This window comes from Podarcis tiliguerta, assembly GCF_965153285.1.
Source record: "Podarcis tiliguerta genome assembly, chromosome: 4".
Classification (NCBI taxonomy): Eukaryota; Metazoa; Chordata; class Lepidosauria; order Squamata; family Lacertidae; genus Podarcis; species Podarcis tiliguerta.
In genome coordinates, this window is record NC_139537.1 from 61,158,448 (window position 1) to 61,174,128 (window position 15,681).

General features: G+C 41.6%; 1 protein-coding gene across 1 annotated transcript; it reads right to left on the minus strand.

Moving 5' to 3' along the window:
* Nucleotides 1–265: 265 nt before the first annotated feature.
* ZFX (zinc finger protein X-linked) lies at nt 266–15,670 on the minus strand. The gene is given in 9 exon segments (XM_083439329.1): nt 266–2,985; nt 2,987–4,158; nt 6,583–6,723; nt 7,139–7,273; nt 7,357–7,500; nt 7,911–8,060; nt 10,377–10,946; nt 11,646–11,735; nt 15,531–15,670. Coding segments are annotated over 8 exon segments (2,412 nt in total). The 5' UTR covers nt 11,707–11,735; nt 15,531–15,670; the 3' UTR covers nt 266–2,946.
* Between the last annotated feature and the right edge of the window lie 11 nt (nt 15,671–15,681).

The window sequence follows — 15,681 nt, forward strand, 5'->3', positions numbered from 1 at the left end:
GCCACATGACCCAGAAGCTGTACGCCGGCTCCCTCAGCCAATAAAGCAAGATGAGTGCCACAACCCCAGAGTTGGTGATGACTGAACCTAATGGTCAGGGGTCCCTTTACCTTACCCTTGAAGAATGTCCCAGATTTAGTTCCCGACATCTCTGAATGTTCCAGGGAAATAATATTCTGCTCAGCTAACAAGTTTATTGTAAGAGGAAACAGCATGAATTTTAGTGGCAATATGTGAAAGAGTTAGCTTATCAAATGAATATTCATTAACAGGAAAATAGTCTGATTTTTATTTTTTTCACATTATCATCAAGTACACAATACAACGTTACACATCCCTATATAGGACTCTATTTCTTTTCTTTTTCTTTTTTTACAAAGTGTACACAGGGAGGGACATATAGTATTTAACAAGCATTTTTACAGAACAATTATTTATATTATGTTCTCAGTTGGTTTTTTTTTTAATGTACCATTTAAAACATGGAACTGAAACATCAATTTTATAGCATTCGCTAATCAAATAAAACTAGCCTGTAACTATTATTACATTAACAATAACTAGTTTTGATTTGCTCTTTTTACAGATACATTGTACAAAATCCACTTCACTAAACTCTTAATTGCGTACGTTTCCAAAATTATGCTTCAAAACAAGTATTTACGATTCCAGATGATGTTAAAAAAATAGGAAGTGGGTCACTTTTTTGTTCTCAATTTGAGTAATTGTCCAAGAAAAGAGTTTTTCAATATGGATAATACTTTTCAGCAGCAGACTGAGAATTTGAGGTTTAATAACTTTTTAACAGGCTTGAAAATAACTTTTGTAAATTATTTGGATATCTGGGCAGGACTTCAATGAAAATTGAGGCACCTAAGTTTCCACTGAATCAATGAGTACAAGTGCTTTTAGGACCAGGCTTTCAGGCCATAATCCCACAGTGAAGAAACCACCACGAATCTTTTACAGGATTCTACACAAGCGCTGCTTAAATGTACTAAAAGATAAAGAAATGGCCATGGGCATCTTGGAGCAGAAGTCATGAGTGCATTTGATTACGAGAGGTCCCCACTATCTATTCCAGGAGTTTGGTGAACATGCAACAGTCCAAACACAAAAGAAGGTCAGAAACAAACATAGCTGCACATAAATCCGACACACTTAGGTTTGTAGAACACAAAATGTTTTATGTTAGCACATCAAGTGTTTATGTTTACATATGGCTGTCTCAAGTAATTCTTGTTTCCATTAAGCAAAACCAATCAACCCAGGAATACTGAGGTATTTATTTGAAGAAATGTACAGACATTGTATTTTCTGGCCACATAGGGATATTGTGTTTTTGATGAGAGGTGAAGGAAGCACAGAGGAAAAACTGTTCATTTAGAACTTGCGTCTCATCTCATTATATTTGACCAGTGTACTTTTGGGACCAAAACAGAAGGGGTTGAAGAAGCCAACAAGCCAAACACACCAGACTATGTACGTTCACTAAGATGTCATCCCTTACAGCATGCTTTGGAGTCCCCGCCCCACCCTGTTTTACTGCACTTTGCAAATTCATTAGAGTACATTGTTTGCCGGGAAGCAGGTTGTGGCAGCCTTAGCTTTCAGAGCACAGGTGATCATTGCAACATCTATCCAGAAGGGTATAAATGGATAAGGAAGAACTAGACAAACTCTAGATAATTACAATAAACTGATTGGAAGGATCACTACACGCTTGTTACTGAAACGATTCTTTAAGAAAAGCTGTGACATCTAATGTTTCACAGGGGGAAGGAGACAATTACTCCTCCTCATAGCTCTCTGTGCTCCATCAAAATCTGCTCTGGAAGTTTGAGGACTCTCCACAGTAGATTTTGGAGGGGCTGCACTGGGGAGGAGGAATCAATGAAAACTGCCTTGTTTGCCTACCAACATCGACTCCTTCCATCAGCTGAGGGAGAAACATTGGATATCACCCTGTGTTCCTAAGAGAGTAATAGAGAAAATATACAAAAAGTTGCTGGAAAACAAGTTCTTCATGAAGATAGCATCTGTTTCTATTCTTTATTGCCCCACCTAATGTGCTCCCTTTATACAGTTTATATTCTTTGAAAAGCTGTCCAAGGCTGCTGGTGGATAGTTAAAAATATGATTGGACCAAATATTTCATGGAGTCTTGTAACAAAAATGATTTTTAATTTGGGGTAACCTTAACAACCGTCAATTGATCCTGCCAACAACTGAAACAAATGTATGCATATGCACTATGAATCAGCAATAAGTTTCAAAACACAAATGCATTTGTAATACAGAACCAAAAGAGAAGCACGTAGCTAATATGTATGAACAAATGCCTGAAGTTTTAAATTCACACTTCCTGAAAATAAATGCTCCCAGCAACCAACTATTACTTATCATGGAAGAATTAAACATTATGTAAAAAGAACTCCAAATGATGGAGAATAGTAATGAGTAACTACTCAAATGAAGATTGTGTCACAAATTTTTAAATATCAGATGAAACAATAAGTGGGTCCTATGGTACAATGTTATCTTCTTACATTAATTTCCTCCAGTTTATTTTATACAATCTCTTTATGACTGCTTTATTAAGAGCAAATTAAAAATATATCTTTAATTCATGACAAAACTGTTAATATGGTCACTGAATATGAACCATGTCAGTAAGGTAAATATTTCAGAGAACAAATGTGGTTGAAAAATTCATTTTGAGACAGGGTTTACTTTATTAAATGCAACTTTATTGTTGCTATCCTTCCTCATTTATTAAACGGAAGAGAATTCAGAACACACTAATGAACAAAATGTATAAAAGTCAACTAGAAGCAATAATCCTATCTGTATACAGCACTAAATCAAATGCACGCTAGTTTGTTTGTGTGATCTGCTTTATAATACAATGACTGCCTAGAAAGCGAATCTTTTACACACACCCTTCTAAATTCCATAGAATAAGGAGTCCTCACGGCAGCCCAATGTCTTTATGATGCCGCATAATGTGCTGGTTCTTCTCTGAAGGTCTTCTGAAGCCTTTTTTGCAGAACTCACAACGGTGAGGGTAGTCTTTTGTATGAATGGAAATAACATGCCGTTTGAAACCTGAGGCATCTGTAGTGCTATACTCACAGAACTCACACTGATAAACTTTTCTACCACTGTGTGTTTTCATGTGTTTTTTGAGTTCCATTTGCAGCTTGAAGCCCTTCTTACATCTCTTGCACCTGAACGGAAGATCCTTCGTGTGAACTGAGAGAATATGGCGACTTAGAACAAACGGATCTGCAATCTTAAAGTCACAATGTCTACACTGGTGCAATTTTTTGCCTTTGTGGACTGCAACATGTTTTTTCAGTTCTGAGGGCCTGTGAAAGCCTTTGTCACACATGTCACACTTATGGGGGTAATCCTTTGTGTGAACGGAAATTATGTGTCGCTTTAAATCACTCGAGTTTGAACTTTTGTGGTCACAGTGCAGACACTGATGTGTTTTGCTTTCTTGATGCATAATGATGTGCTGTTGCAGCTCTTTGGTATCTGAAAATATCTGAAAACAAATGTCACATTTGAAGGGCATTTCCTTACTGTGTCTAGTCTTTACGTGAGTTTTCAGGTTGGAAGAGTCAGCCGATCTATACTCACAATATTGGCACTGGTAGGGCTTTTCACCGGTGTGGATTCGCATGTGTTTCTTGAGCTCTGACGGATGCCGAAATCCTTTGCCACATTCCACACAAATGTGTGGAAAGTTCTTGCTGTGCACAGCCAGAAGGTGACGATTCAGTAATCCCTGCTCTGCTGTCTCATACTCGCAGAATTTGCACTTGTGCATTTTGTTTGCTGCCTTGTCCCTGTGCACCATCTTGTGTGTAAACAAAGCCCCTGCATGAGAGAAACTTTTCCCACATTCGTCACATTCAATTAGCTTCTCGGTCTTGGTAGTAAGCTTGTGGCTCTCTAGATGGTTATGCAAACTTAACTTTTTATTTGTAGTGTAATCGCAATCAGTACATCGGTATTTTTTCTTAGCAAGAAGGTGCTCAGGGTGGTTTTTCATGTGCCTTTTCAGGAAGCCTCTAGATTTAAACTTCTTGCCACAAATCATACAGGGGTAGACTGTCAAAGGATGGCCATCGGGCCCAATTATTATTGCTGTAAAATAAAAGCAAAACCCGGGTCATGAAAATGGCACTCCTTAAACAGAAAAGAAATATGCTGACATGTGTATTAACAGCTATGTAAGTTGAAGTTATGCACTTCAAAATCTTATTCATTTCAGTGACACAGTCAAGCACATACTTATTAGTGCAATCCTATATATGTCTGACTGAGTTAACAAGGCATATTCCCAGATAAGTAGGTAAAGGATTGCCGTCCCACTCACTGAAATCCATAGGATTTAAATATTGGCTGGCAATATTACCTCTGTTAAATTAAATTAGCCACAATAATGTGTCAGAACTAAAGCAAAATCATTCAACACAAATGGGGGAAGACTTGCAGCACTTCAGTATTTGGTAGCAATGTCAAGTGCTAACACATCCTTTAATTAAGCAAATTAAACCTGCATAAAGGAATACCTTGACATGTCAGTAACTGCAGAACCCAAAATCTCTTAAAGGTGCCTTGTAATAATAGGAGTCTTTGCAGTGGATGAATCAGGTTTGTCAGGTTTGAGGACAACTGTTTCCAAAAGAGTCCACCAGTACAGGAATTTCTAATTTTAAAACTGAAGATAGCTATTTGTTCTCTGTTGCTTTGTATGGCTCCCAGATAAGTGAGTAAGCTACTAGAAATGTTAATATTAACTATAATCCAAAATAACAGTTGCAAACAGGTAGCATGAGATAAGAATTATGTGTAATCATTGTGCAATCAAAACAAATATGAGAAGCAAGTCAATCCAGGCATAGAATACATGCAGCTTGATGAAATGTTTTATTATGTATTTTCATTTTGTATTTTTATGCTGTGAACCATCCTGTGATCTTTGAATGGTGGCATACAACAACAACAACAACAACAAACATGCTTCCACCACCGGAGCTATGCCAAAAGGGCAGAACTGTTATAGTTATCCCTCCCCTCCTTATGAACCATGCAAATAGTTACGTATTACGTAACTGTTGGGGCTGCCAGGAAGGCAGTGCTCATAGCTGCTATAATAGGCCTATGCTTCCAATAGGAGCATAACAGATGCGTATATCCTCTCACATTTTATGCATCAGTCACTGACAGTAGTTGCAAGAGAATAATGTATCTAACAACTTCTTTTCTCCCTAAAAACGTCGGGGGTATGTTTGCATCAGTACGACTTCATAGGAGGTGTTGGGTAGGGTTTACTTTAACTGCTGCCTTCCTCAGTGAGTCCACGTGCTCTATCTTAGTGCAATTTCATTTTCTTTGCATTTTGGTTACTAGGGACTTGTGCATTCTTAAAGACAAAAACACTTGTGTTAACCCGTCTTTACAATGAAGTGAGTCACATCTTGAGGATTTATAATTTATAAGTTGTTGTAATTTATTACACTGAGTCCATTAGAGATGTTTCTAAAAATTACAAGCTTTTTGTCTAACCCTCATCCCCACCCCAAAACAAAATGCCAGAAACTGAACAATCTTTTGGTAAAAGGGACTCTATATTGAAGTAATGTACAGAGCATAGCTATGTATGCAATCTACATAATCTCCTACTATAATTAAGTGAGTGCAGGTTACTCTCCTTTGAGGTTCCAACCAACCAAGTTGTCTTCCAGGATACTCCAGTTCACCCTGCACTCCACACCAAAAATTAGTTAGCATTCCAGTTCAGTTCTCACTGCAATGTTTTTGGCTCTGCCCCACTCAAGCTTTTCCCCCCTTAAAGGTTTGTTTTTGGGTGTGTGTGTACAGTTTTACAAACTTCAGGGTCCCCAAAACCTACTGGTATCTCCCTTTTGTGTGTGAATAATGCTGTTTGGGCTATAGGTGGCGCTGTGGGTTAAACCACAGAGCCTAGGGCTTGCCGATTGGAAGGTCGGTGGTTCGAATCCCCGTGATGGGGTGAGCTCCCGTTGCTCGGTCCCAACTCCTGCAAACCTAGCAGTTCGAAAGCACTTCAAAATGCAAGTAGATAAATAGGTACGGCTCAGGCGGGAAGGTAAACGGCGTTTCCGGGCGCTGCTCTGGTTCGCCAGAAGCGGCTTAGTCATGCTGGTCACATGACCCGGAAGCTGTACGCCAGCTCCCTCGGTCAGTAAAGTGAAATGAGCGCCGCAACCCCAGAGTCGTCTGTGACTGGACCTAACGGTCAGGGGTCCCTTTACCTTTACTTGGTGATTTACATTAATAGGTGTACACGGTGTGTCTAGGAATAATTTTCTGCTGAAACCTGACTTTTCAAGTAATTTATTTGTTCTTTCTGTTAACAGTTCTAAATTTGTGTGCTTGTTATATAGTTAAAGTACAAAACCACAAAAAGAATGCATCTGCATGGTAGTGCTTTTAAAACCTTTAAAATGCTCACAGAAAATGCATTTCTATTCTCTTTCTCTTGACAGGCAATCATCATAGTCACTAGAGTCGCTGAGTACTTACCTGTTTGATATTGTCTGGATTCCAACCTCCTCCTTTTCTTTGGTTTTTGTTTTGCTAGCCTTCCAAGACCAGCAGACTCATCTATGTGCAAGAGAGCACTAGCTGTTCCATTTCGGTTTTCAACTGCATCTGTGTTATTACCTAATGGAGGATTGAATGTTACATATCATCAGCACTCTAAGGAATATTCAAAATACGGAATCTATACATGGTAATAAAATATTAAGTTAGTAAATGGTTGTTCTGTGCCTTTTTGCAGTCAACCTGGGCACTGAATGAAGTCAGATTCACATTCAAATAGAAACCTTTGAATGCTGCTCCACACAGTGAGCCTCTTGCCACACTTGTTCGTGACTCATACTATGGATTTCATCACCCTATCACAAACCAACATTGTTGGATAATAAAAAGATGCCAAAAGCAAACATTACCCATAAACTGCTCACGACCCAGCAACCACCATGTGGCTGCTTGTTTGCACAAAATAGGAGTGGGAGCCAATTTGATTTGGCATGAGCTAACACTACAAGGAAGTGTCTTTTGATTTACAACATACCATAAGCTGCTGCCCAAGCTATCGGCATAAAGCTTTTAATATCATTCTCATCAATTTGCTGTTCGTGAACAGCTGCTGCGTCTTCCTCTCCTACAATTACCTCCATATATACCTCATCAGCAATTTCTGCAACATCTAAGAGAAGAAAAAACAATATAATACAAATTCTGTATCATTTTAAACAAATTCTTAACCCTAAATAAAGGTCAAATACTTACTTAAATCTTCATCTTCATGCTGGGAATCATTTACTGTCATATAAACCATTTTTTCCCTTGGAATGCGAACACTGCTATTTTGATTCATTAATGTGTCTCCATTGTCATTTTCAGATTCACTTTCCACAATATCTACTGTGCCTCCTGGGCGGGGGAAAAAAAGTTGGTCAAAGTATTTTGTAAAAGCATGTGTTTCTACTAAATTATGGTTTAAATATAAGCAATAGAAAATAATCTACACTTTCCTCACACAACATCTGAAAGAAGCCTGAGTCAAAGGGAGAAAGGTTAAGACTCAGCAGCTAATTTCCTGGAGATACGTTGAGAGGAACAAGGGATAGTGGGCCTAAAACTTAACTTCCACTTTCTATTGCTACCAGCCAAAATGTCAGAAAGGCCAGAGTCTCCACCATTTTTATTTCTAGTCTGGCAACTAGAGGGAAAGGAGGAGTCTTATGATACCTCTCAAGAGAACAGCTTTTGTCCTTCGACCTCCAATTACTGATGTTTACATTAAGTTTTAAAATAAAATAAAATAGAATAGAATGCTGTACCTAAGTCATCTTCCCCTGGATCAGCTTTGAAAATATACACCTTGATGACTTCTGGGCAAATGCCATCCATTTTGCAAGGATCATTTTCTGACACAGTTTTTCTTGTCAGGTCAACAGAATCATCAGTTTCTGCCTTGACAGCATCATCCACTACAGAGAAAAACAATAAAATGGTCAATCCAACATAAACTGATTGCAGTAAGACAAAAAATTATCATTTCAATTGTAGAAATATTTTAAAATGCAGTAAAACTATAAATGACAATGAAAGAAATGTTTATATAATTTATTATTCTAGTTACATGAAAACTAGTGAGCTATGTTAAGAAGATAAATTCAAAATGCTCTCCTGCACTGCCTCAATGAATAAAATATTCCTCTTAATTAGCTCGTAACTGTGACAAAACTTGAAAAATGGTAATAAATCAGGGAAGCAACACGAGGTGGGGAACTGGAACAGGCTGGTGGGCTGGATCATTATCTTTTCTACCCCTGGTGAACCAAGCATTCCATATAAGTTCTCATACTGGAGTTGGATCCTTAGCTGGCTCAGTCACGTACATTGGGCTTCACAAGACCTGACAACCAGCTGACTGACTGCAGTTTATGGACTAGACCCACCAACCAGCTCACTGTGGGAATTCTGCAGACTTCTGTGCACAGTACTCACAAGCCCCAACAACCTGATTGCCAGAACTTTGTGAGCACTATACACTGGGCTTCGCAAGTCCCACCAATCAGCTGACTGTGGGTGCTTGCAAACCCCTCTTTACACATCCGCTGATCAATGGTGCATGCAAAGCCCTTTTGGCTTGTGCCTTCATCTGCCCCACACCCGATAAAATCAGGAGTACGGTAGGTGACTGTGGCTTGTCCAAACCGGTCTTGCAAGTCAAATGGAGAAGCCTGGTGAGCCTAATTAGGCCTGGGGCTAGACGATCCCACATGCCAAAGTCACAGAATAGCCGTGTTAAAAGTAAAATACGAGTTTCTTTGTAGTTTGCCTTGGTAATAGTCAATTGCGAAACAATTAATCTGTAATTGCCTTGAGGAAAGTGGGGTGATTATAAATAGAAAAAAACTGATTTGAGGTTTTTGCTACAATCAAGCAGTATATAATTTTCATGAAATAAAATGAATAACTAAATTGTGCTCTCATGATCTATCAACAGACAGTGAAAATGCTGATGATGATGCAGCACAGCACAATTCTACCTAGATGTATATATGAGGTGGTGCACACCTCTATTTGTGCCACAACAGCTGAAATGGAATTCTATGTAAGGCAAGCTCATACAGCCTGTCTCATCAATTTCCATTCCACCCTGCTTGCTACATCTTTTGTTTTTGCCAATACTAGGTTGCAACTTTACCGGGAATGGGATGGAGACACTGTGAATTTGGGAACCACTGCCGAAGCCTCAGAACACTCCTACAGTTTGCCACATGGCACGTTAAACAGATACATGAATTATGTAAAAAGTGGAGATTTGAATTTAGAAGCATGTTTTCATTTTGCTTGATAAACTGCTACAGACTGGCCAAGGCAACACCAAATTAGGCATCAAACTCATGACTTAAAAACTGGTAGAGCTTGTTTGGGAGGCTGAAAGCAAAGAATGAGGTAATAGGGAAACTTTCACTTGGCATAATTATTGTATAAGCATTCTCATCAAATTATAAAGGGTGTGGATTTATATTTTGTTTGAAGAGAAGAACAAGTATATATAGTTTTAGAACAGACTAAGAATTTAGAACATTGATATTTGAGAATACAGAGGTGGAATGTATTATCTTAATAGCTGAGTAACATAAGGTTGCATCTTATAGCTGTGCATAGCTATGCTAGTGCACTTTATTGATATCCTGTGCCTAGGCTATAAACAAACTCACCCATCCTACTATGCTTCTAGAAAGTTCTAAAAATTCTACTATGCATCATACAGCATTGCATTGGTGGAATCATGCTAGATAAATAGCCTGACAATTATGAGAGTTCTCCCCAAACAATTCCCACCACATGCTTTCTCTGTCTAGTGCTATACCTTCAAATGACTTTGTGCATTGCTGCTATGTTGCATTTGACAAATGGCATTCATTTGTCAGCATAGTATTACCAAGGTATAGTGCTGTGCTGACATAACATACAGGGTCAGTTCATGTTACAGCAACCATCCTAAACCCTGCATCCCCTTCTCATCCAGCTCGTCCTCAGTTCTTCTTGACAAAGTGGTGGTGGGGATCAATCAAATCAAGACTCACAACCGCTGAGCAATATGATGGCTGCCATCTTCTCTCCACCCCTCCCCAACTCACCAGCAGCTACTTAAATTACTACAAGTGTACTTAGCATAGATTAACACCACAGAAGTCCAAGGGATTAAAAGTGAAGCAATAGAAGTACTCTGGATTAAGGAATTTGTAAATAAATTTGTGGCTTTTGAAATACTTCACCCAGACACTTACAGGAAATCATAAGGTAGTCTTCACAGTTGCCCTTGTCATTATCATGTTCCACAGGTATTCCACTGGCATCAATTACAGCTTCAGAGGCACAATCTGCTACTAAAACTTCAGAAACTACATCTTCTCCCAGAGAACCTGTGGCAATTTCTGCTTCTACAACATTACTATGATCATGAACAACATGTTCCAATTGTCCAACATCAGGTACGTGCATTGACGCACTTGTGAGCACATGCTCAGGTATCGACATTGCTGAAGCTGTGATCTCAGAGGATAAGACATCTTCTGGAACAGTGCAGTGTGCTAAAGACACTTCCTCAGTGACATCAGTGTCCAGCACTGGTTCAGGCATAATAACAGTTTGAGATACATCAGTATCTTCCATGATATCTGGACACTCAACATCTTCTATAACAACGTCCTCAATTACATCCTGGATTACTACAGAATCAGGATCCTCTGGGACAAAGTTATGAACTGTTATGTCAGAATCCTCCACATCTGAGACATAGACTGTTTCCTGTATTTCAACAACAATCTCATTTCCATTCAAATGTGTTCCATCAGTTCCTGAAATACATAAAAATAATCAAAGTTACTGTGACAGTATAGTTTCAGGTTTCATGAAAATGAGATCTATTTATGACTTCTTTGCCCACACATCGTATGCAAGTTCTTGGATTATTCCCTATGTGACACATTGCATATGGTTATAAAGTTTACAAGCTTCTTGTTAGCTCCTGCTGGTCTTATTGTGCCTTCAAAATCACAGAGAGTTGGAAGGACCTAGAATTCACTGAGCAAAAGTGTCAGGTGGGTAGGACTTTGTGGAAAGCATAGGAAGATGTTAAAACTGATAAAAAGAACAGAGAACCGAAAATGTATGTAAAGGTTAGGAGGCACTAACCCAGTTGTCAACTATCTCGGTCTTCCCATTCTGTAACAACCTCCTACACAACCCGCATTATACTTGGTATCAAAAGAAAATAATAATTATTATTGTCTTATTCTAGAGAAATGGTAAACAACAATATTAGTACAGAAATACTTAAAAGATTATATAGTGCATTTTAGTGGTGGTTGGTAGTTCTTTGAGCATCAAGGTACTTCTCAAAACATGTTAACTATGGAACAGAATGAATTTAGACTTTCAGGCAGGGGAGTAGAGAAATTTAAAAATAATTAAAAAAAAAACAGTCTGGTTTCATTCAGTAAAGACCAAATAGGCTACATCATGCAATTAGCGAAATCCATTTTAGATTGTCATACCTGTAGGATCAAAAAACGCATGTGGGTCATGTGGCTGTAGCTCAAGCCCATCTTCATCCATGGCCTTTAACTCTCATCAGTCAGAAATGTCTATAAAATAAAAATGAAGAAGCTCCAATATTTATGTGGCATGCATACTGAACTCAGTTCATGGATGAAAAAATCCCAAGAGGGAAAAATATTGTCAAGAAAAGAGTCAATTCCTCAGGACCTGCCCCCAAGACTACAAAGTGATACGCACACACTGCTTGCTATATCCAGTGGGGGCAGGAAAATACAGCTTTCAGGGCAAAACACTCCTACCTCACTGTATGTATTTGTTCATTCAAAATATCTTTGTGGCTCTCAGAAAGCAACATATATGAAAATGAATGATACAAAGCTGTATGAGATATATTAGAGAAGTTTGTATTAGCATTAGAAAGCTGCTCATTTACAATCTTAAGAAATGGCAGTGTTGAGGTTTTCTTCAAAACTATTTTAAAAAAAACAATATTGAAGAGGTCAATTACAGTGGTACCTCTGGTTGCGGATGGGATCCGTTCCGGAGGTCCATCTGGATCCCGAGGTTTTCACAACCAGCGAACCGCTTCTGCGCATGTATGTGTGGCAAAAACCTGTTAAAATACTTCTGAGTTTGCCACTTATGCATCGCGAAGTAGGTTACATAAGCGGAGGTACTACTGTACACTAAAACTGTGGGGCCATCACCAAGAAGGTCTTGTTTCTTGTGCTCCACAGCCTAGTTTATCTTATTGACAGACATACAAACAGGACCTCTGAAAAAGATCTTGGGACAAGGATGGGGAACCTGTGGCCCTTCTGATGCCTCTAAACTACAATGCCTATTGGCCCCAAGGCAAGCATGGTGAATAATCAGGGATAATGGGTGCTGTAATCCAGCAACATTTGGAGAGCCAAAGTTTTCCCAATCCTGTTTTAGGGAACAAGCTGGGCTGTACAGATAAAGGCAAACCTTAAGCAAACCTGGAAGATAAATACAGCACTTTGAATTGGGCCCAGAACCATACTGGTAATTACTGCAGCTGGTGTAGAAACAGTGTTAGATGAGAAGACTTTCTGGCCTCTATCTGTATGTATATACCACATTTTGCACCAACTAAATTTTCTGACCCATCATCAAAGGCATCCCCCATGGAAACAACATTATAGTAGTCCACTTTGGAGGACACGAGTGCATGGGTAACTGAGGCCAGGTTTGACTCATCCTGAGCTGGTAGAAGGCACTTCCGGCCACTCCCACTATATACGCATCTCTGGACAGGAATGAATCCAAGAGCAACCCCAAGCTGCACAACTGCTCTTTCAACACAAGTGCAACCCCATTTGGAACAGGTCTCACACCTCTATTTAGGTCAGCCAACTTCTCAACCCACAGAACCTCTTATCTGAATTAGGTTTCTGCCTTCCTCCCCACCATCTCATCCCTTCCAATATGCATCCCGATATCTGGTCAGCCTTCTTGGGGTGCATAGGTGGAAAAGAGAGACTGAGCCGAATGTCATCTGCATATTGATGTCAAGACAGGAGTTGGGAGCAGGTCAGCAATAACTCACAAGGTGTTGGTGAAGTTAACTCTTTATTGAAATAAACAAAAACAGCTCAGGCCCAGTGAGCACAGTAACGCTTCCCAGTAGGTCGTGGCCCAAAGAGGCAGCTGGTGCCTTCCCACAACTCCCTAAGTCTCTCCTCCCCCAGGGTCCTTCCCAAGCAACCTGAGACTTCTTCGCCTTGCCTGTCTTTATTCCTCCCTCTTCACACCTCTTCGGGTTCTGGGAGACCAGGGGGCAAGAGAGCTTGCCACAGGAGGGGGAAATTCCTAGCCTTCTTCACCAGCCTGACTCCTCTCTGCCTCTTGGCCCCCCTCCTCTCCAGCCTCCTCTTCTGCCTCTGGTTCTGGACTCTGCCACAGACTCTTCCTGCTCACCAAACCCTCTTACCTGTTCAGCTTCCGACACCTCCTCCTCCCAGCCTTCTCCCTCTGACCATCCATTGTTATCCCACCACCAATTCCCTGGCTCTGATCCTTCTTTCCCTGGGTGGTTTTCCAGCTGGTGCCTCCCACCACTCCTCTGCATCCAGCCAGATCATGACAACTGTTAATATTGCAACTCAGACCTCCCAATGACTTCTCCCAACTGTCTCCCATGGCTTCTAAATACTGAAGATAATACTGAGATAAAACAGAACCCTGAGGCATTTTGCATGTCATGAAGCAGAGCAGAAACCACCTTCTTGGACCATTCAGGAAGAAGTGGAGCCACTGTAACATGGTGTCTCCAACTCAGACAGGAGGGGCAGAAGTATGTCATATTGATGATATTAAAAGCAGCTGAGTGGCAGCATTAGCAAAAGTTTATTGCTACTCATGAGCAATAAGTTGCTTTTTAAAGTAAATCCATGATTTATTCATAATGAAAATTTGAAATATTGATGTGCAAGAAACTGTGTTTTTCGAACTGCATCCTTAGTCGCAAGTGAAACTACTCTACATGCATTTAAACACCCACAGTAGTTCAGGACAGTTAAAAGCTTTTGATTTGTTCATTGCACAAATGCTGTTGCACCCAAAATAAGCTGAAATTTAGAGTATTTAGACTTAAAGCAAGTTGTACAACATTAGTAGCCCTTTCCCACTGTCCCTAAAACTGAAAGATGTTCTCTATGCAATCCCCATTAGCTTTTCAGATGTTCATTTGGCAATTGCTTTTTATTGTTTCAGACACAGCAGATATATTGACTTTCAGTGGCCTTCCCGATTCACAGTAACCCGACCTATCTACTTCACATATTACAGTTAATAAACACAAAAACCACTAATCCCACACCTTGAGGCACTTTGTCTGACATCCTAACACCTGAGTGAAACTCCCAGAGGCTGCACTGTGGGTTACCCAGAGAAAACTGCTTTTCCTTTTTAATTGGGTGAGCTTGAGCTGAAGACTGCAAAAATGTACTAAGCCTGCCTAGTGTGGCATTTTTAATTTGGTTTCCAGCGCTGCGCCACCTCTATCCCGCGAAAGTGTTAACACCCCACGGAAGATGTCAAGCGACCCCGCATCCCCTTCACAATGAAGCCAGTTGGTCTTCCCCAACATGGAGAGCCAGGCACCTATATTCCCTGGCATGAAGTATTATGTATACTGTATATGGTTTTCCCCACACTCCCTCCAAAAAAGAGAGAGTCCCTTGAATAAACTCTGGCGCCAACTGGCACATGGCCCCCTTTGCAGAGGAGCCTGGGGGCGGTTGTGTGCGCTGCTCGTGCCCCGCGGAGACGGGACATCGTTTAACCGCATCGTTGGCAGCGGAATCGCCTGGAAAAGCCGCCCAGCCCGTCAAAAGCTACGGCGGTGGGGCGGGAGGCTGCGGGGCTGGAGCTGGCCCGCGAGCAGCCGAGCAGGACAACTGGGCACAACACGGGGAAGGAGGGGAGGGGCGAGCCTCCCCCACTGGCGCCGTCTCCGCCCTGCCCTGCCCGTAATGGGGACTGTCTGGGGCCAGGAGCGATGAATTCAAGATGGCGGCCGGCACTCTCCCTCAGCCTCCCTTGCCGCCGCCATCTTGTCTCCTCCTTGCAGACAGTCTCCCTCCGACTCGGCCCCGGCCCCGCTCGCTCCCTCAGCCCCGCGCCTCAGACCTGTTTCCCGCGCGCCTCGCGCCACCCCGCCGCCTCTTCCCTTCCTGGAAGCCGAGCTGCGGCCGCCTAGGCCCCGGAGCAGGGCCTCACGGCCCACTCCTGCAGGACGGAGCCCGGGCCCGCGGCCTAGCTGCGGCCTTCTCGGGGCCTGCACGACGGCGGGCGCCGAGGCCTGGTCCCGCGCGGGGTAAGGGCCTAGCTGGGGCCTGTCCCGTGCTGCTTACCGGGCGGGGCGGCGGCGGCGGCCTCTGCGCGGGCCTTTCTGCGCGTAGCTGGGCCGATCTCGGTGGTAGAGCCGCAGCGGCGGGGCGGGCGGGAGCGGAGGGGAGGGAGGGGCCGAGCTCGGAGCTGAGTGGAAGCGGCCAAGCTCCCCGG